General features: G+C 32.7%; 1 protein-coding gene across 38 annotated transcripts in view; it reads right to left on the minus strand.

The window, feature by feature from the left end:
- The window catches only part of RIMS2 (regulating synaptic membrane exocytosis 2), an 821,462-nt gene that overhangs the window by 349,181 nt on the left and 449,493 nt on the right, over nucleotides 1-22,788 (minus strand). For 22 of the 38 annotated variants that reach the window (XM_056823206.1, XM_056823209.1, XM_007488199.2 and 19 more), the window contains 5 exons: nucleotides 16,466-16,565; nucleotides 15,674-15,797; nucleotides 12,237-12,283; nucleotides 11,127-11,239; nucleotides 2,547-2,677 (listed from right to left, as the gene is read on the minus strand). In XM_056823206.1, the coding sequence (XP_056679184.1) occupies nucleotides 2,547-2,677; nucleotides 11,127-11,239; nucleotides 12,237-12,283; nucleotides 15,674-15,797; nucleotides 16,466-16,565 (515 nt within the window). Of the gene's footprint in view, nucleotides 1-2,546; nucleotides 2,678-5,855; nucleotides 5,904-11,126; nucleotides 11,240-12,236; nucleotides 12,284-15,673; nucleotides 15,798-16,465; nucleotides 16,566-16,813; nucleotides 17,806-22,788 lie in introns of those variants that run through there. The other 16 variants (XM_056823211.1, XM_056823204.1, XM_056823203.1 and 13 more) reach the window with 2 other exon arrangements.

Genomic DNA, 22,788 nt, shown 5'->3' on the forward strand with positions numbered 1-22,788 from the left:
TTGGAAATTTCACCATTGGAAGGTTTCATGCTTGTAGGGAATTTCATACTGATAGTGGGAACTCTATTGGAATGTGAACCCCATTGGCAAGGGAGGTTCCTCCTCCTCCCTTCTTAAGATTACTTTAGGACAGAAACCTTTTGCTGAACAATGGAAAGGGCTGTAGCATAGATCAAAATTTAATTATTCCAATCTCCACCCTACTCAGGGTAACAGGATTTAGGAAGGGCTGCAGCAAAGGATCAAGATTTAATTATTTGAGAATATGACTTTCAACAGACATGTGCAAAGCCACAGACCTCTGGGCGGTCCTGGGTTAAGCTAGAGCCACCATTGGCACAGGGAAGACATGGACAGTGATTGGTAGATGTGAGAACTGAGGGGAGGGAACTTGGATGGTTTCCTTAAAGATAGCTGGGGGGGGGGGTCTGGGGACTGAGGGAGTTGGTTGGAGAGGTTTTGCTCTGAGAGGTTGTGCTCTGAGAAGCTTGCTCTGAAGGAAGCTGGAGGTGGAGGCCCCTGAGACTGTTTCTCCATTTTGGTCACATGAGTGATAGGGACTGATCTCTTTTCTTTGCCTCAGCTATCTAAGGGCTTGGGCCTTTAGGCCCAGCCTAAACAGAAGGGGTATTTAAGCCCTATTCCCTTCTCTCCCCTTTCTCTCTCCCTCTCTCTCTCTATCTCTAATACCTTTCTTCCTCCTGTTTGTAATTAAACTCCATAAAAGGTTGACTGCTGACTTGAGTTTTCATTTAGGAATTACATAGCTGAATTCCTTGGAGACCTTAAATTAATATATATCAGTCTTTTAAAGTGATTTCCTTGTCACATAGGTAAAATATTAATGGGATAGACATTCTCTGGGCTACATGAGATTTTAAAGATTAAATATAAAATATATGTAATCAACAGGAAAAAATGGTTCTCTATTACGCTAGACTTGTGATTTCCCCTAGAACATACAGTCAGTATTCTCAGAAGTGGGTTTAAAATTAAGTCTTTTTGACTCAAGGGGTTAACTCCCCTTCGTCTTTTACATTAAGGTTTAAAATCTCTCCCATATGACATGTATAAATAAAATGGAAAATATGAACTAACTGCAAAATTTTGACAGTATTCAAGCAATTTAAAAAATTTGAGTTAATATTAATGCTGGAAAATGTAGAATTAGTTACATTCTGAAGAAGTTTATTTTAGACTAGTGTTAACATTTTCAGTCAGATGGTATAAGGCAGGAGGTCTTATTCATTTTTATATGTACCTTCTTGGTAATCTAGTGAAACCTTTGGGCCCACCTCCTAATAATGTTTTTAAAAGCATAAAATAAAATAAATAGGATAATAAAGCAAATCAGTTGTAGTGGAATACAAAAAAAAACAAGTTTATGGATCTGTGGTAAATATTATTTGGTGTGGGGTAATGCTTATTGAACCCTGGGAATAATATAATAATTTTATTATTATTCATTCATTCACATAAAAGCAAGTTGAAAATCAAATGAGGTCATGTGGGAAAGAAGTAGAGTGTCCACTGAGAACTGTTAAGTTAATGCACTGAATTGTGATTCTATGTTTGGTTCACACAAGACCATTCATGATCCCCATGGCTATCAGTCCCTCTTCTATATATACATAATTGTATTCATATGTGTATTTTATGTACATATGTGCATACTGTCTCTTTTAATACATTCTAAGTTTCTTAGGGCTAGGAATAGTTTAATTTTTGTCTTTTGTATCCCCAGTGCCTACTAGAATTCCCTGGCACAAAGCAGGCACTACTGTTTCTTAATTAATTGATTTATTAATATTGTGTTTAAGAGGAAATATGTCTTAGTGAAAAAGATGCTAGACTTGGGAGTCAGACCATAGTTGAAGTCCCACTCTTTTCTTTTTAATTGTTTTTTTTTAACCCTTACCTTCCATCTTGGAATCAATACTGTGTATTGGTTCCAAGGCAGAAAAGAGTGGTAAGGGCTAGGCAATAGGGGTCAACTGACTCGCCCAGGGTCACACAGCTGGGAAGTGTCTGAGGCCAGGTTTGAACCTAGGACCTCCCATCTCTAGGCCTGGCTCTCAATCCACTGAGCTACCCAGCTGCCCCCTGAAGTCCCACTCTTAACATATAAAAGCCTTTACAACAGATTTCAAGAAAATAGTAAATCCAATAGACTATAAATAAATGCTAAAGAAGCTCTTCTGTGTTTTGGATAGTGTCTTTATGCCCTGTGTGATTGCATTGGCAAGAATCACACAGTATGGAGAAAGTATCAGTGTATTATAATCTACAATGGCAGAGGGACTACACACATCATTGAAGTCAAAGATTTATTGAAGTAGTGACTATATCTACTCACTTCAATAGCAGTAGTTTCTAAATGAATGTCATTTAAAGTACATATTTTCACATAATTGTGACCATATCATTTTCATGTGGAAATTTAGACATGAATGACATTTAGAAACATAATTCTGACTTTAATTCCATTTGTATTGTAATATTTTTTTCACTTGTTTCCAGAAATATTTTTTTTCTTTTGTCCCTACCTTCTGTCTGGAAGAAAGTAAATTTTAACATAAGGATTCCGTGGTCTTCCATCTTCCCTGGAAGGGAGGTCCTTTGCTCCCAAAATTGTAACTATCAATTGATGACCAACCTTGTCATACCATAGTTTTATCTAAAAATGAAAAATAAACATTAATAAGACCTTATTTATAATAGGATAGCATAATGTTTATAACCCCATCCATTAAGTTTATCTTTCCCCTTCACCAACTTATTTTTGGATTAGCACAGAATATAAATTGAACTATTCCATTTAGCAAATTATGGTGGGAAAAATGAAAGGATATGCTATACTAACTTCAATGTAATAAATTTGTCAATTCAGATATATCAAATACATTATTTTGAAGACTGTGGAAATTACTTAGAATTCTGTTTGTCGTACTAGTTAAACACTTATTCTGTGTAATTTTTCTAAAAATGATTTTATCATGACCTGGGGTAAATTTTATCTGGAATATGCCATCTCTCATAGCTTAGAAGTAGCAGAAAGATGTTTCTGCACTCTACATTGGAAAGTTAGTCACAGAGTTCAGAAAGAATTTTTAGAAGTACTTAATATAGAAGACAATTCCAAGACTTAAAGGGAAACTAAGTAGCAGTTTCAATAAATCTATAGTGTTAATTTATCAGACCCTAAAATTATAAAATAGTTCTTCAGTACATAAACATTATTTTAATTAGAAAGCCTTGTTATTTGAAATACCTATTAGTCACAGATTTAGAATGCTACAAAAGTATTTCTTTTATTTCTTATGAGGAACCTTGACATAAACTCAGACATACAAGGTCAGACTGGCAACTCATTACCTACTGCTGAATCTATTGGCATTGATGGTTTAACCCTTCAACAGTTTAGATATAGTCGACAAATTATGGTAGCAACTATCAAATTCAATTGTTGACTCACAACTATACTCTTCTTTTGTTCCAAGCCCAGAAACTGAAAGAAAAATCAGAATTTGGGGAGAAGGAAAAATGCCTTCATTGCAAATCAATTCAATGTACCTGTTCTCTCTATCAGAAGTTTAGTTCTTACATGTGACTCCAAAAGATCTAAAAATTAGGGCTAAGTAGACTATTGTAATTATAATTATCAGAGAGTAGTGCTTACCCAGAAAAAATAGGAGACCCTATTCCCATCCTTTTTTATTTACTTCTACTCCTTGCTGGACCAACCTTATCTTAGAATTGAAAAGAATCAGCCTGCAATTTTTAAATCACTGGACTTTAAATGTTATCATTCATGAGGTATTAAAATGGTGGTAATGGAATAAATATCAGTCTGTAGTAAAACAAATGCTGACCCAAGTCTAAAAAGATTATAATAGAATATTAAATTTAAAAGTAATTTTGTGCCTTCTGATCATTGACTAAAAATAAACAAATGTGTATCACAAAAGCAAAAAGCCTCAAATACTCAGAGGCAAACCTATAAGAAAAAAAGACCCACAAAGATACTTCTGTTTTTTCATTAATGTAAAGAAATAATATAGACTTATATCTTTCAGTCCCTATAAAATTATTATTACTGTCTTATGTTGACAAATCCAGTTTGCTGATATGATATTTCTTCTAAATGAAATATAGTAGAATTGGGAAGTGAGGCTTTCCCTCCCAATCCCCAATGATTTTCATTTTTTTTTAATTTCTCTACCATGTTGAATATTTACCACCTTAATGAAGCAAAAACCAGAGACTAATATTTCAAATCAACCTGAATTTACCAACTGAAGAAATAAAATCTTTAACTGAATAAGCCACATTATCAAATAATTTTATAGCCTTAAAGCTTTTTGTAAGCTGAGGTTTCAACTATAAAGGTGTTGCTTTGGCCTCCTTTAAAATTCTTAGAAGCTTTGAATTTTAAAATATATTTCAGTTATTTTCAATTATTTAAAATGTATATCAACTATAATAAAATACCAGAAGCATTCAAATTTAAATCTATTACTTTTCTATACATTTTCATATATGAAATGGTAATTATTAATATCACTAGAATTTATTGAAACAAATTTTGTGTCTGACCTTTAAATTTTAATAGTATTTTGGCTTTTAATTAATTCTATTCTTCAAATGGATCATTTTTAAAAATCAAATTATATACAAAAATATTTCATGAATGATATTCTTATTTTAATGTCAAAAATTCCTAAAATAGTATCATTAAGTTTTATTTTAGTCACAGAATAAAGTATTTGCATTGAAGTTTTAATAGATATCCAGCTTGCATTAGCAAGATGATACAATTTCATTGTTTACATTATCTTAGCTTATATTTAAATTTTCATTCTGTGCTTCTAAATAATATATTAAAATAGTGGGTTGGTTAATTTAAAAAATGAATGAAATTTCAATTTGATATTAGTTTATATACTTGACCAATTTATTTGTCCTTGGTTTTTTAACCAAGAATTTGGGTTTTATTTGTTAGAACATTTTTTTTTTAGTTTTTAAAGAATTATCATCTTAATCACAATAACATTTTAGAGTATCTTACATATTGCCTGCACAACAGGAGTTCATGTAGTTTAGGACAAACAAGGAACTATTTAATAAATAAAATATTTTAATAAAAGTAATATTCAAAACAAAAAAAAACATGCAGCAAAGCAAGAGAAGCACTGAAATATTAGTAAAACCTATATATTAGAGTTAATCTACTATTTCCTAATGAAAAGAGGCAAATAAGGTGTACCCAAATGTTAGGAAAAATGTAAGAAAATTACCAGTGAAATGATGAAAATATAATTTAAAACTAGATTATATTTTTATTATTTAAATATTTAATGTTTTATATATAATAGGAGCAAAAACCATATTTTTGTTCAAGGTACAAATTTATTTGCCAATCTTCTACTCAAGGAACTATTAATTGGAAAATGCAAAAAAAGGATATAGTACTAATATAAATACTAATGAATGATTTAAAGAGACAGCACCCTTAGAACAATAAGGTCAAAGATGACAGCATAGAATTAACTATTTCTTTTACTGTATTAATATATGAACATATGTGTGGGGAATATTTAGTTAATATCACTCTGGAGCCCAAGTTTAAATACAGAATACATCAAAAACTCAATAACACAACTTATAGCCAGTCTCTTTAAATTAAATTTAACATTTCAACCCTCATGCAGAACTTTACAAGCTGCTCAGTAGATGATATGAGTTAAAGCAACATACCAAAACAATGACATTTTCCTCCTATGCATTTTCCAAAAATAAATAAATAAACTTTTTAAGCACAACTTTAGTTTCTCTCAGGCAGACAAGGCCTTTACCTGAACCCTAGGAACAAAAGGCGTTGTTCTTCTACTAAGGCTTTGGCTCTGGTAAGCAAAATTAAAGAAAAAAGCAATAAAACAAAACCAAAAAGGACAACACGCTGGAACTAAAAGACCAAAAGTAAAAATCAACACACACGACTATAACCTTAAAAACAATTTACCCCCTTACAATATATATCCAAACTTAAATGTTCTAATGGAAAGTATAAATTAAAAATTGCCAAAAGAAACACTAACATGTAAAAATTATAATTAACTGGAAATAGATTTTAACATCACTTTCAATAAAGTAATATGAAATAAGAGTGAATGAGAAATGACTTATTCAGGCTTGAATCTTCTAAATGTAAAGTTTCAAGTGGTCCACAAAAGCTGAGCTTTAGAAATCAAATAAAAAAATATTTCAACATTTAACCTTTAGATTAACAAATATATAAATAACTGACAATACTGAAGAACAATGAGAAAAACTGAAAAATAGTATGAAAATGGATAATAGATATTTTAATAAAAGCAATCCATGATAGCCATTGTTTTCAGAATGAGTCAGACCTAAAAAATTAAGTATTAAAAGAATTATCAAAGATTATAAGATAGATGTATGTTTGTAATTCCATTTAGCAGTGAATTTTATTAAGTTATTCTTATCTTTGCAAATAATCTAAAACATTTTTACTTAACCATTATTCATAGAAAAAGGAAATAATTACTAGTATTCAGACTAGAAAAGCATTTTATGGATTTTCATATGATGACAAAAGTTTTTCAAAGCTATTATTTCTTTTTAGCCTTATGGCAATCCCAACAAGATATAGAAATTAAGCAATATCCCATTTTAAATAAGAAAAATCTAAGGCCCGGATAAATTATGTAATAATCCTATAGTCACACACCAATCTGGTGGCATAGCCAGGCTGTCCTAACTTCTACCCTTAAAATCATTCAACTACACGATCCTGAGGATGAAATTTAGAACAAAAAGGTGATTTTCTATGTCTCCCCTTCTTTTGTCATTTAATCTACCTTGAAACAGGTACTAGTGGACATTTTCTAATCAGAATATATGTGTTTTATCCTAGGAAAAATAATAGTTCACTCATTTATACTGAATAAGATTGAAGAAGAGTTAATGATCACTCAGTCTATTGTGCATGATCAGCAGCTCCTGATTCAATTTTCTACTCATTTCTTATTTCTCTCCCATTTTCCCAAATACAGAGGTAAAGCACTATCAGCATTTTCAATTCCAACAGCAATGAGAAACAATACACTAGAAAGAAGTAATTGCCTGATTCTTGTCCCCTTTGATCCCTCTAAATGTGAAAGGAAAAAATTGTAAGCTGAAGGAAAAAAAAAAGCTTTAAATGTAAATAATTAAAACTACCTGGAAAAATACTCTCTGTCTCTCTGCCTCTGTCTCTGTTTCTGTCTCTGTCTGTCTCTCTTTCTTTCTCCCCCCCACCCCTCTCTTGCTTCTCTCAGAAATACATGCAGTCTCCCCAGTATAGAGAAAGAAACAAAAGAAATGAGAAATGTTAAGAGCTTTACAATACAATTAACTTTGTTAATTATCTCTTTTTCTTTTAGTACCTCACAGTTATTCACTAAATGGAGATGAACCTCAAGGTTTAATAAAGATTCTGAAGGAAGTGACAGAATAAGAGACAAATTAAAATAATGTTCTCAAATACAGATCTAGAGTTAAAAGGGTTCTCATCGGTCATATAATCCAACCCCTCATTTTACAACATAAGAAACTGAGGAGGACCAAAAGTGGCTAAAACAATTGATCAAAATGCAGATAGTAAATATGAAGGGAGGTTAGGTTTCCTTCCCCTCTCCTCCAGCTCTCTTAGTTTGCAACAAAAAATACCAAGGAAGAATAGAGATGGGGAGGCTATGCAAGTAAATCTTCTAAAACTTTAAAAAAGAAATTACTTTCTGATTAAATGTACCAGTCTCTAATTAGCTTCAAAAATAATAATAATAAAGATAGTATCAACTCCTCATTAGCTCTAACAGCTTTCTGAAATCTACCCACTAGTATCTTCAGAAGCATACATTTATTTGAAACTAATTACTTAAACAGTGTTAAATATGCATGGCATAATACTTTAATAATTGAAAACAAGCAAAAGTGGCCTATTGTCAGTTATATAAGTTGATCCATTTACGGCACAATGGGCATGATCTTCTGATTGCTATGTAGAATTTAAATTTGTATGCTTCAGTTCTTTTCATGCGTTTTAAGATCATTTCCTACTACTCACTGCAGTGTTGTGTCCAGGACAATCCTTTCATGAACCACTGTCGAAATAACCAGGAATGAAACAAATAGATTCAAAGTTCAAAGACAACTTTGTTTTTAAAAAAAGAAAAGAGAGGTGTAAGAGAGTGAGGACAAATGTTCTCCAATCAGGTATGTCCATTGAAAGAATGCATACAAATAGATATGTATGAACGAAGAATGAGAAATGATAGAATTTTTTTCTAAAACAAAATACGTGGGCAAAAATATCAGAATGGCAAATTAAACATAGACATAAATAAAATGAAGTATTCTCTTTAATAAACATTTGTTTTGAACTGCCTACTCTACTAGAAAGTAAATTTCTCTGTATTTTTTACAAATTTGAAGTTTTAAAATGTTAGATTTCACTTTAATACAATCTAAAAGTTACCTGAATACTACTTCATCTAATTATTTGTTCAAAAGTTCAAAAATGAATTTTTTTCTCACAAGAGAAAAGAACATAAATTCTGAAAATCAAATGAAAACAAGCAAAAAGGAGAAACACAAATAAAAATTAGCAAAAATGATTTCTGTAAGTGAATGGACTAATATGTAGTTTAGCTGGTGTATACTGATTTACTACTAGCCTTGACCTAAACTAATTCTGAAAAGTCACCAAATATGTTAGAGGCATTCTCTTAGGAATGTCCTGGGAATAATAATAATAATAATAATAATCAGAATGTTTAAATAATTTAACATAAATGGATGTCAAAGCAAACTGCAATGGATTTCATCATCCAGAGACTTTTTCTTCTCTCAGATAATTTTTTTTTAAGTGTAAGACTTCCTGGAAAAGAAAATAATGATGTATCCCTCTTTATCCAGGTAAACATATTGCTAATGTCCTCTTGGATGCAAAAGGAAGACTCAAACTAATTTCAGAAACAATTGTAAGAAGGAAAATGACTAGCTTCCTAATAGAGACTTGAATACAAAAACTACTGCTTTCAGATCATAAGGACATGATAATGACACACGTGTCAACTATGATCCTATGACTTTAAAGCAAACTTTTATAATATCTCTGAAGATACAAGTAGTAATTATATAATTTTAAGGTTAGATATACCTTCAAAACTTTTCCAATCTTATCTTTATATTTAGTCATGTTTCAAGGAAGTCTGAATCTAGAGTAAAATGTTATATACTGAATATTCTCCGAAAGATAAGGGTTAGCATATTTACTGGACTAATTCAGTCTCTTTTAAAGATCAGGAATTTGAAAGGGTTACATTTTTAAGTATGAGGAATTTGATAGGATCATGAGTCAGTAGAATCACACACACATATGTAATCATGTATGGAGTGGTTGGTGGCACAGTGGTTAGAGGTTTGACTTGGAATCAGGAAAATATGAATCCAAATCCAGTCTTACAAACTTAATAGCTGTGTGACCTAGGCAAGTCATTTAACCACTCTTTGCCTTAGTTTACCCAACTATAAGATTGAGGTAATACTAGCAATTATCTTGCAGCATTTTTGTGAGGATCAAATGAGCTGAGATTTGTTTAAAAACAGGTAGCACAGAGCCTGGCTCATGGCATCTACTTTATCAATGAATATTCTCTTTCCTTCTTTCCCCTTGCCCCAGTCATCTTTGATGATTATATAATTTCCTTTATTTTGCCAGTTTCCTTTTGAGAATAATTAGCTAAAGCTTATTAAGGAAAATACGGCATACACCATTACTATGTGAAAGAAAAAAACACATTTTACTTAGAGAAAAAAATAAGAGAATGGAGTGGAATAGGAGACATCAATGTTAGCAGAATCCATCTCCTTTTTGAAATAACTTTATTGTAATCATTTTAGCTGATGCCAACTTATTAGATGACAAGTCAGTCAGGCAAAATGATTTTATATTAAATTATTTTGATTTTTATAATGCCATTCTTTTACCTTTTGTTTATATTTTCTATTCACCCTCACAAATTAAGTCAAATTCTAGAAAAAGGGTCCAGGATCTTAAACAAAAATTTATTACTTAAGCTTTTTTTCATTTTTTATAATTAATGAATATTCTATTTTAAGAAAACAAAATGACTTTTACTATATTAGTTGTGATGTGTGTATTTAAAAAAGAGAGAGAATAGAATTCTTTCCTCTTAAAAATATTGTAGGGATATTTTACTCAAAACAAACCATTTAATGTCTGAATTTTGAGAATTTAATTTGAATTTTAATGTCTTATACTTCAAAGTCATTTAAATTCCTTATAAGCATCAGTAAGCTCTACATTTCTAAAAGTAATCTTCTTAAAAGTAGTAAACAATATTGGTAGGACAACTGAAGTAAATAGTATTATACATTCAAAGGTTTTTTCTGATTTGAAAAGCACATTTTGCATTAATTTTTAGAGTTCAGAAATATAATGAAATACCATGAGCACATATGTCATGGAATAAGAAATATATTAAAAATGTTGCTCCACTCATCCCTATGCCTCATTAGTTGGGGAAATAGTCTAACATTGCTATATAACTACATATAGAATTTTATATATAGGTTTATAACCTACTGATATTCTAAAAATTCAAACACAATTTTTAGAAATAAAAACGAAAAATGTACATAACAGACTCCTCTAGTTTAAACAGAACCTTTATATAATATAACATTTTACCTCCTTTATATGTCTGAGGATGAGATTTAGCTACCATGGAATAGAGAACAAAAGACCATGACCCTGAGTGTTTTGACAGTAGGAGATAAAAGGCTTAAATGCAGAAAAAGAAAAGTTAGCACTCTCTAAATTCCAGAGAATCTAGGTCAAATAAAGACATCTTTTCATTTGAACCAATAAATGGGGGTAGGTGGGAGGGAAATATAATGCCCTTTAAAAGAAGAGCTAAGATTGTATAACAAAACATCATATTCTAGCAAAAATTTGTTTTGCCACAAACTAGCATCATGTTTAAAAGTATTAACATTTCAAAAAAACAAGAAAAATTATTGTAGTAATTACATACTGAGAGTTGTCCGGACAAGAATTGTGGAACATCCCTCAACATTCCTGGACTCATGGGAGAAGTAACAGAAATGGAAGGACGATCCATTTTTTGTGATTCAAATGAGCTGGAGCCTGAAATGATAATTTTGCATTTAGAGTAGAAACAGTGCTTTTTCATTTGAATTTAACAAAGCAACTTTGAAACCTATATAAAATACCTATGTTACAGAATTCTGAAGGTTGTGACATTTTCAAAGTTCACTGTTATAATGGGAATTTCAGAACCAATCATTCTACTTAGACTGTGCTCTATATCCCTACTGCCTTAGAGCCTCAGGGATTCCCTGATGCTATCCCAGATGTGCCCAATTAAAAAACATTTGCTGAGGCCCTATTATGTTGTGTTGACTGGAACATGAACATAAGAGAACATTTCTATCATAAAATACTAATATTAATTCTATCTTCTTGGCAGTTCACTTAAATACACAGTGCCCGAGGCTACTATCTAAGACTCAGACAAATTATTAGAATTAAGATTATAGATCTAAATGGAATACTCAGAGGTTGCCTGAGTATTATTCAAACAGGAATAAAACAGCAGCTCAGGAAGTTTAAATTACTTGCCCTACATTACAAAGATCATAAGTATCACAGGCAAGAGTTGAATCCAGATATTCTGATTAAGAGTAAATCTGAACACTAAGATTTTAAGATTTCCCCCCTATATGTGTGTGTGTGTATAACAGAAGAGCAAAACTACATATTGATTAAACTATTTATTAGTTTGTTTTAAGAATAATTTTTAATTATTAAGTATTCTTCCTCCTCTGAATACCATTGCCAAGCTCTGTAATCTAATCAGATACTACTTGCAAAGTAGTTGCATCAAAAGTTTTACTGATAAGTTGTTAAGTTTAATTAGAAATCTAATATTTTAAAGGTAAAACTAATCATTTTTTAAAACAATAATTTTTGTTCCATATGGCACAATATTTACAATTTTTGTGGTTATACTATTCTGTACCATGCTAATCACACTATGTAATTATTTACAAATAGAGAAAATTATTGAATTGATTTAGTATAAAATCCATAATATTCTCATTTTTTAAAAAATGAAACTTACTGGACTCCAGTTGTGCATGTGAACTATCAGGGATTCTGGGGATATCTCTGAAAGGAGAAAAAAAGAGAAAATAGGAAACTTTTTGAAGCAATGGTACAAATAATATCTTGGCCATTAATATAATATATAAAATATAATATATAAAGGAGTTACATATATACATGCATTATATATATCCAATATATATATATATATATCCAATATAGATATCCAATATAGATATATCCAATAATGTGTTCTACTTGAAAAGTTCCCCATCTCTTACTATGGGAAAATAAACGACATTTTTGTTTGAACCAGAATAGATGTATTAGGTCAAGTAATTTAATGTACTATGCAATATATCTCAAGATCAATCCATAGCTATCTATAATAATATTCCCAAACATTAAACAAAAATATAGAAATGACAGAAATTATTACATTAAAATAATGACATATGGAAGCCTCCTTAAAGATTTTGGTGTAGAACCTCAAACTATAAATTGAGTAAAGCACATGAGAGATTAGGAAAATAGGAAAAAATGGATGAAGCTTTATGAGTGAGGCACATTATAAATCATTTCAGTGGAACTAAATGATTTCTTCATTCAAGTTTCAGGTCAGGTGCCACCTTCAGTTAAGAAACTTCTGCAATCCACCCAATTTCTGGCACTCTCCTCCTCTTCAAATGACTTTGTCTTTACTTCTCTGTTCAAGTTGTATTCCCTGCTAGAATGTAACCTTCTTGAAGGAACTGTTCCATTCTGTCTTTATATCCCTAGTCATAAGTATAGTGCCTTACTCATAGCACATACTTAATATTGGTGAAATGAATCAACTTAATTCAATATCTCTATCAGTTGAACATGCAAAATACATATAATTCTAATATTTAAAAATTCATGGAAACAGGAGATTCAACATTAAAATGATTTCTTTATTTCTACCCTGAACTTTACATTTCCATTGCACATAATAATTGTTAGTCAGTCGTTTTTCAGTCCTATCTGACTGATCCTGATCCCATTTGGGGATTTCTTGGCAAAGATACTAAAGTGTTTTTACATTTCTTTCTCCAGCTCATTTTTTTGATGAGGAACTGAAGCAAACAAGGTTCAGTGACTTGCCCAAGGTCACACATCTAATAAGCATCCAAGACTGAATTTGAATTCATGAAGATGAGACTTCCTCATTATAAGCTCAGTACTCTATACATTGCACAATCTAGTGGCCTCATTTTTAATAATACATGTATTGATTCAATATATTATTTCACTTCACAAAATAGCTAATAAGTGCTTGTTGAATGAGAAAATTATTATACTTCACTACTGCTTATATAACTTTTATGAGATTTATTTATTGTTTCTTTTTATCTTTGTCTTGGCTTACAAATATCTAATACGACTTGAGGACTACTTTCATAAAATGTCCTAACATGTGTGCAGGATTTCTTATGCCAACCTCATGTAACTTTCATCATTTATATAGATAATACATTTTTTAGTCTAAAGCTATAGAAAGTATGATAATAAAAGCCTAATCATTGAAGAATTAACTCTACAAAATCAAAAGAGTTGGGACTTCAGAGTTATTAAAATACAACCCATATATGTTGCTGTTATTTATTCCTTTCACTCGTATCTGACTCAAGACCTCATTTTGGTTTTCCTGGCAAAAAGTAGAATTATTTACCATTTTTCATCTTCTGCTCACTTTACACATGAGTGTCAGATATCAGATCTGAATTTAGGGAAATGAGTAATGACTCCAGGCCCTGAACTTTTACTACTAAGCCATCTACCTGCCCATATCTACACATATCTCCATAATATTCCCAACAAAGGGTCATCTGCTCTTTGATATAAAGACTTAAAATGAGGAAGAAACTATTACCTTCTGAGACAATCTACAATATTTGTGTTTAACTTTGATCATTAGGAATTTATTTTTTTAACAAGCTTACATTTGCATCCCTGAAACTTCCATCCCATTGCTCATAATTCTACATGCTGAATCAAAGAAGAACAAGTATAATCCCTCTACTAGCGTTCTGTAAAGCTTCTCTACCCCATTTCCTTCAATTGCCTCATGAAGCAAGATCTCATGTCCTCTACTCTACTGATTGCCCTTCTTCAGACCTTTGAATTTGTCAGTGTCCTTTAAAAAGTGTGGTGCTCAAAACTGAACATGATACTCTAGAGGCATATTAAATTGGACTATGAATCCTCATTCATTTTTTACATTCCACTTTACCTGAGATGAAAGTATTTTTTTTCTTTTTAACTGTCAGGTCACATTGCCAACTCATACTGAGTTAAATTTCACTAAATCTTTCAAACCATTATCAGATAACCTTCTGTCTATCTGTATCCCTCATCTTACAATTATGAACTAATTCTTTGAATTCAAGTGTAGGACTTGTTTTATTAAACTATTACATATTGAAGTCTTCATTTTGTTATCATATACATTATTAAAAGCTAAATTATATTAATGGCAAAGTTTTCTTACATTTTTTCTAGTGTTTTTCATTTATTTACTCTCCCTCAGTTAATTGATCAAAAGAATGCATATGTTATAATAAAAGAATAAATCAGTTATTATGGCAATGGATCATCAAATGAACAAATCAACACTAATAGACATGTAATTTTTATAATCCCATTACTAGGAGTCACTGGGAATTAGCCCTTGGACATGGGTTTAAACTAAATAATTTACAAAGGACTCACTTTGAGGGTGGCAATAGGGAGCAAGGAATAATACAACTCTACCTCCAGGATCATGAGTGGGTAGAGGGAGATATATGAGAGAATATGCAAATGGCATGGAAAGATATGTAGCATCCAGTAGGAGAGAGGTATCCATGAGGGCTAGAAGATGTAAGGAACACAAGAAGACAAGATCTATAATGAAGGGAAATTTGTTAATTACATAGTGGGTGTTTAGAGGGTAGAATGAAAAGAGCAGTTGTACCTAGAGTAAGACATTGTAGGGATAGGATTGATGTAGATGGGGATGAGTGCCCAATCATCAAATCCTGAAAAGTGGCTGAGGTGGCAGGGAAGGGGGTGGATTTGATCCACAGTAGACTGGATTTGGTATTACAGCGATGGGAGGAAAAAGAGGGGAGTTGGTGGGAGATTATCCAGCAAAAGGGAATTAATTCAGATAATCACTTATTATGGAAAGAGTTCCATGGATGACAACAGGTAAGGAAACTATATATATACATATATGCATATATATATATATATATGTGTGTGTGTGTATGTGTGTGTACATCTATATACATAATATATAAAATTCAACTTTTTAGACATGATTAGGAAAGTGTTTTAGATTCATTATGTGGTAGGTAGCAGAAAATGTTTTTTTTTTTATTATTGATTACAGAGAATACCAAACTGTATCATAATTGGAAATGTAAAGACAATGAAAAATCAACTTACCCAATAGGCCTTGAAACCACAAGTTCCACTTGTGGCTCTGGTTTAGATTCTAGAATAATATTGTAAACTTCCTCAAATGTAGCTCCCTGTAGTAGCCTTCCATTCCATTCTAATACTTCATCACCTGTAGTTAGTAGCAGTAATAATCTTCTTAGAAAGAAAAATTAACTTCAAGAATTGAATTTTAAAAATTCTCAGGTCCTACTGAACTGCACAAGACAAAATAAAAACTATGGAAAGAAAAAATACTATAGAGCAGTTCCAGAGGCTTAAAACATGACTGGGCAGGAGAATCAGCAAATTCATAAACAGCAAAGACAATTTTAACATGAAATAAACAAAGGGAAAATGAATACTATGATAAATTATCTGTATTATGTATTTGTATGATTATAGTTCTAGACTTCATAAATTCAAAATTAGTTGCTTATTTAACTGATGCCTGTATTTAGACTGTGTATGTTTCCAGATTAGGGAGTGTCCCAGAAATTTCCATTTTTCCTTTAAATTTGTTTTCTTCCCTACAATGCATTTGTTTCCCCACAATTCAGAATTTATAATAGAATACTGTTATAACCTGAAGAGGAAGATCAGCTAGCATGGGTATACTGTCTAAAGAATGAAAAAATGCTCTTACCTAGTGTGATTTAATAAATCATAATAATTCATTACAAACTGAAGATTTGTATGGAATATGAGTAGGCATTTTGGGGCAAATAAGATAATATTCCAAAGTACTATATTTTTCATATTGTTCAAGACTCAAATAAATGATCTAGAGGATAAACATACCTGGTCTAAGATGCCCCACAGTATCAGCTAAACTTCCCTTTTTAACCTTGGTGATAAATGCACAGAGTCGGCCTGATTCAGTCATCTTTCCTCCTACAACCTATTTGAAATAGAAAAGTTTTAAAATAAAATTAATGTTAGGTTGAATAGTGTTGAAAATTAAAGTAAATCTCAAGTAAGTATTTTGTTTCTGCAAATGTAGTCTTTAAATGATAATTTTACCTAAAAGATATATTATTTTTAATGCAGCATTTACATTACTATGTCATATTCTGAAAGTAGATTTTTCTTCTTTCTGATTCAATTCCATTCAAAAGGATGTGTTCTATCTCTAAAGGAAGAAAATACCTCAGAAGATCCCTGAGTCAGTATTATCCCAGGCAGATAGATCCACTAACGATTCTCAGTAATCCAAGACATACCCATAGCCCATAGAAAGATAAGGGAACGGATATCCAGAAAGCCCATTTTCATGTGATACAAATCACCATCTGTGATGATGATTACTAATAAAATTATAACAAATATTAATATATTTTTGTTTGCAAACATATATATATATATAAAGTATGCACTTATGTATATATGAGAGAGAAAGAAAAGACAGAGACAAAGAGAGAGAGAAGCAACTAAGTGGCTAAATGGCACAGCTGATAGATTGCTGAGTCAGGAAGACTAGAGTTCAAATTTAGTCACTTATTAACTGTGTGACCCTAGGAAAGTTACTTAGTTTCCTTCCATCTGTAACAGTTTCCTCATCTGCAAAAACAAAAATAGCATCCAACTGCCCAAGGTTGCTTTAAGGATAAAGTGAGAAGATAATTGTAAAGTGCTTTGCAAACCTTAAGGTGATATATAAATGCCAATTATTGTTATAATTTTTCATTAATTTTTGCTTTTAGCCCATCTCAGGAACCTGTGGGGAGCAATAGGAAAATGGCCAAGGTTCCAAACTACATTAAGATGCCTTAAACTAGTTCCAACATTTCTTACTGAATCACTGAGCCCTGGTGATGTTGGAGCATATTCTGATTCAGCAAACCAATAGGCTGATTGGACAACCACCAATGTCAGTGAGATTCTGACATTCCCTCTAATATGGCAACTCATAATCATCATTCAGACTCTACAGTTCTAAATCAATAACAACTAAATCCAAAATGCTAATAAGATCTCCTCCAAATCTCTCTAGAGAGCTCCTATGATGTTCACAGGGTAAGGAAATAGAGGGTTTTCACATTGTTCTAATGTTTGTCTCTGCCATCTGTCAAATGTAATATCCTATTGTTGGCATCTAATACTTCACAAGTCAATTTGTAATTTTCTTTTTTCTTTTTTTTTTTTTTAAGTTTTAATATTATTTTATTTGGTCGTTTTCATACATTATTCACTGGAAACAAAGATCGTTTTCTTTTCCTCCCCTCCCCCCCCCCCCCCCCCCGCCTTTCCCTCTCCCATAGCCGACGCATGATTCCACTGGTTATCACATGTGTTCTTGACTCGAACCCTTTTCCCTGTTGTTGGAGTTTGCATTATAGTGTTCATTTAGAGTCTCTCCTCAGTCTTATCTCCTCCAACCCTGTGGTCGAGCAGTTGCTTTTCAGCGGTGTTTTTACTCCCACAGTTTATCCTCTGCTTGTGGGTAGTATTTTTTTTTTTAGATCCCTGCAGATTGTTCAGGGAAATTGCATTGATACTTATGGAGAAGTCCATCACCTTCGATTGTACCACAATGTATCAGTCTCTGTGTATAATGTTTTCCTGGTTCTGATCCTTTCGCTCTGCATCACTTCCTGGAGGTTGTTCCAGTTCACATGGAATTCCTCCACTTTATTATTCCTTTTAGCACAATAATATTCCATCACCAACATATACCACAATTTGTTTAGCCATTCCCCAATTGAGGGGCATCCCCTCATTTTCCAATTTTTGGCCACCACAAAGAGCGCAGCTATGAATATTTTTGTACAAGTCTTTTTGTCCATTATCTCTTTGGGGTACAAGCCCAGCAGTGCTATGGCTGGATCAAAGGGCAGACAGTCTTTTATCGCCCTTTGGGCATAGTTCCAAATTGCCCTCCAGAATGGTTGGATCAATTCACAACTCCACCAGCAATGAATTAATGTCCCCACTTTGCCACATCCCCTCCAGCATTCATTACTTTGCATAGCTGTCATGTTAGCCAATCTGCTAGGTGTGAGATGATACCTCAGAGTTGTTTTGATTTGCATCTCTCTGATTATAAGAGATGTAGAGCACTTTTTCATGTGCTTATTAATAGTTTTGATTTCTTTGGCTGAGAATTGCCTGTTCATGTCCCTTGCCCATTTGTCAATTGGAGAATGGCTTGATTTTTTGTACAATTGATTTAGTTCTTTATAAATTTTAGTAATTAAACCCTTGTCAGAGGTTTTTATGAAGATTGTTTCCCAATTTGTTGCTACCCTTCTGATTTTGGTTACATTGGTTTTGTTTGTACAAAAACTTTTTAATTTGATGTAATCCAGATTATTTATTTTGCATTTTGTAATTCTTTCTAATTCTTGCTTGGTTTTGAAGTATTTCCCTTCCCAAAGGTCTGACATGTATACTATTCTGTGTTCGCCTAATTTTCTTATAGTTTCTTTCTTTATGTTCAAGTCATTCATCCATTTTGAATTTATCTTGGTGTAGGGTGTGAGGTGTTGATCTAAGCCTAATCTTTCCCACACTGTCCTCCAATTTTCCCAACAGTTTTTATGAAATAGTGGGTTTTTGTCCCAAAAGCTGGGATCTTTGGGTTTGTCATATACTGTCTTGCTGAGGTTGCTTGCCCCCAGTCTATTCCACTGATCCTCCTTTCTGTCTCTTAGCCAGTACCAAATTGTTTTGATGACCGCTGCTTTATAATATAGTCTGAGATCTGGGACTGCAAGACCCCCTTCCTTTGTATTTTTTTTCATTAATTCCCTGGGTATCCTTGATCTTTTGTTTTTCCAAATGAACTTTGTTATGTTTTTTTCTAAATCAGTAAAAAAAATTTTTGGGAGTTCCATGGGTATGGCACTAAATAGATAGATGAGTTTGGGTAGGATGGTCATTTTTATTATATTGGCTCGTCCTACCCATGAGCAGTTAATGTTCTTCCAATTGTTCAAGTCTAGTTTTAGTTGTGTGGAAAGTGTTTTGTAGTTGTGTTCATATAGATCCTGTGTTTGTCTCGGGAGATAGATTCCTAAGTATTTTATTTTGTCTTGGGTAATTTTGAATGGGATTTCTCTTTCTAGTTCTTGCTGCTGAGCTGTGTTGGAATTATATAGAAATGCTGATGACTTATGTGGGTTTATTTTGTATCCTGCAACTTTGCTAAAGTTGTTGATTATTTCAATTAGCTTTTTGGTTGAATCTCTAGGATTCTTTAAGTAGACCATCATGTCATCTGCAAAGAGTGATAATTTGGTCTCCTCCTTGCCTATTTTGATGCCTTCAATTTCTTTTTCTTCTCTAATTGCTACTGCTAGTGTTTCTAATACAATGTCAAATAATAGAGGTGATAATGGGCATCCTTGTTTCACTCCTGATCTTAATGGGAATGGATTTAGTTTATCCCCATTGCAGATGATATTAGCTGATGGTTTTAGATATATACTGTTTATTATTTTTAGGAATGACCCTTCTATTCCTATGCTTTCTAGTGTTTTTAGTAGGAATGGGTGTTGTATTTTATCAAAGGCTTTTTCTGCATCTATTGAGATAATCATGTGATTCTTGTTGGTTTGCTTGTTGATGTGGTCAATTATGTGGATAGTTTTCCTAATGTTGAACCAGCCCTGCATCCCTGGTATGAATCCTACTTGATCATGGTGGATGACCCTTCTAATCACTTGCTGGAGTCTTTTTGCTAGTATCCTATTTAAGATTTTTGCATCTATATTCATTAGGGAGATTGGCCTATAGTTTTCTTTCTCTGTTTTTGGCCTGCCTGGCTTTGGAATTAGTACCATGCTTGTGTCATAAAAGGAGTTTGGTAGGACTCCCTCTTTGCTTATTATGTCGAATAGTTTGTGTAATATTGGGGTTAACTGTTCTCTGAATGTTTGATAGAATTCACTGGTGAATCCATCAGGCCCTGGGGATTTTTTCTTAGGCAGTTCTTTGATGGCTTGATGGATTTCAATTTCTGATATGGGATTATTTAAGAAAACTATTTCTTCTTCTGTTAGTCTAGGCAATTTATATTTTTGTAAATATTCATCCATATCACCTAGATTGGTAAATTTATTGCCATATAGTTGGGCAAAGTAGTTTTTAATGATTGCCTTAATTTCCTCTTCATTTGAGGTGAGATCCCCCTTTTCATCCTTGATGCTATTAATTTGCCTTTCTTCTTTCCTTTTTTTAATTAAATTAACCAGTACTTTGTCTATTTTGTCTGTTTTTTCAAAGTACCAGCTTCTAGTCTTGTTTATTAGCTCAATAGTTCTGTCACTTTCTATTTTATTAATTTCTCCCTTAATTTTTAGGATCTCTAGTATGGTTTTCTTCTGGGGGTTTTTAATTTGTTCATTCTCAAGTTTTTTGATTTGCATTTCCAATTCCTTGGTCTCTGTCCTCCCTAATTTGTTAATATATGCACTCAGGGATATGAATTTTCCTCTAAGTACTGCCTTGGCTGCATCCCATAAGGTTTGAAAGGATGTTTCGCCGTTGTCATTTTCTTCAACGAAATTGTTAATTGTTTCTATGATTTCTTCTCTAACTAAATGATTTTGGAGTATCATGTTATTTAATTTCCAATTAATTTTTGATTTGGGTCTCCATGTACCCTTGCCGATCAATATTTTAATTGCCTTGTGATCTGAAAAGGCTGCAGTTAATATTTCTGCTTTTCTGCATTTAAGTGCCATGTTTCTATGACCTAGTGTATGATCTATTTTTGTGAATGTGCCATGTGGTGCTGAAAAGAAGGTGTATTCTTTTTTGTCCCTATTTATTTTTCTCCATATGTCTATTAATTCTAATTTTTCTAAGATTTCATTCACCTCTTTTACCTCTTTCTTATTTATTTTTTGATTTGATTTATCTAAATTTGATAGTGGTTGGTTCAAGTCTCCCACTAATATGGTTTTACTGTCTAATTCCTCCTTCAATTCTCCTAGTTTCTCTATTAAAAATTTGGATGCTATACCATTTGGTGCATACATGTTGATTAGTGATATTTCCTCATTGTCTATACTTCCTTTTAGCAGAATATATTTACCTTCCCTGTCCCTTTTGATCAGGTCTATTTGTACTTTGGCTTTGTCAGATATCATGATTGCAACTCCTGCCTTCTTTCTATCGGTTGAGGCCCAAAAGGTCTTACTCCAACCTTTAATTCTAACCTTGTGAGTGTCAACCCGTCTCATATGTGTTTCTTGAAGGCAACATATGGTAGGGTTTTGTGTTCTAATCCAGTCTGCTATTTGTCTGCGTTTTATGGGTGAGTTCATCCCATTCACGTTCAAAGTTATGATTGTTATTTGTGGATTCGCTGGCATTTTGATGTCTTCCCCTAGTTCTGACCTTTCTTCTTTAGCTTTCTCCTTTTGAACCAGTGATTTACTTTAGGTCGGTCCCCCTAGTCCCCTCCCTTGAGATGCTTCCCTTTCTAGCCCGTCCCTTTTTATGCTCCCTTCCCCTCCCCCCTCTCCTTCCCTCCCTTTTTGTGCTCCCTCCCCCCTCCCCCTCCTTAATTTTCCTTTCTTTCTTGCCCTAATGGATAAGATAGAAATCAGGATCCCACTGGATCTAGATGTTCTTCCCTCTCAGATTTGATTTCACTGAGAGTAAGGTTTAAGTACTTCCACTTCACGCTCTCTTCCTCTCCTTCTCATATGAGAGTTCTTCCCCTCCCCTTCCCATGTGTATCTTTATATGGGAAAGTTTATTCTATTGATTCCCCCCCTATTTCTTGAAGTTAATCTTAGTATTATCACGGTTCCCCCCTCCCTTTTCCTTTTTTTGCCCCAACTTTCCCCAAATCTTCTTGATTCCCCAATCTTTCCCTATGCATGTTTCTTCTAACTACTCTTATGATGATACAATTTATGAGAGTTACACAAAACATTTTCCCCACATATTAATATATATAATTAGATGTAAATGTAGTCCTTATAGAAGAGAGTTTGACTTAAAGAGAAAGATAAGATTTATCTCCTTTTCCCTTTCTTTCATATTTACCTTTTCATGTTTCTCTTGCTTTCTGTGCTTGGATATCGAACTTTCCACAGAGCTCTGGTCTTTTCTTAGCAAATGCTTGGAAATCTTCTATTTTGTTGAATGCCCATACTTTCCCCTGGAAG

This window comes from Monodelphis domestica, chromosome 3, assembly GCF_027887165.1.
Source record: "Monodelphis domestica isolate mMonDom1 chromosome 3, mMonDom1.pri, whole genome shotgun sequence".
NCBI classification, from domain to species: Eukaryota; Metazoa; Chordata; class Mammalia; order Didelphimorphia; family Didelphidae; genus Monodelphis; species Monodelphis domestica.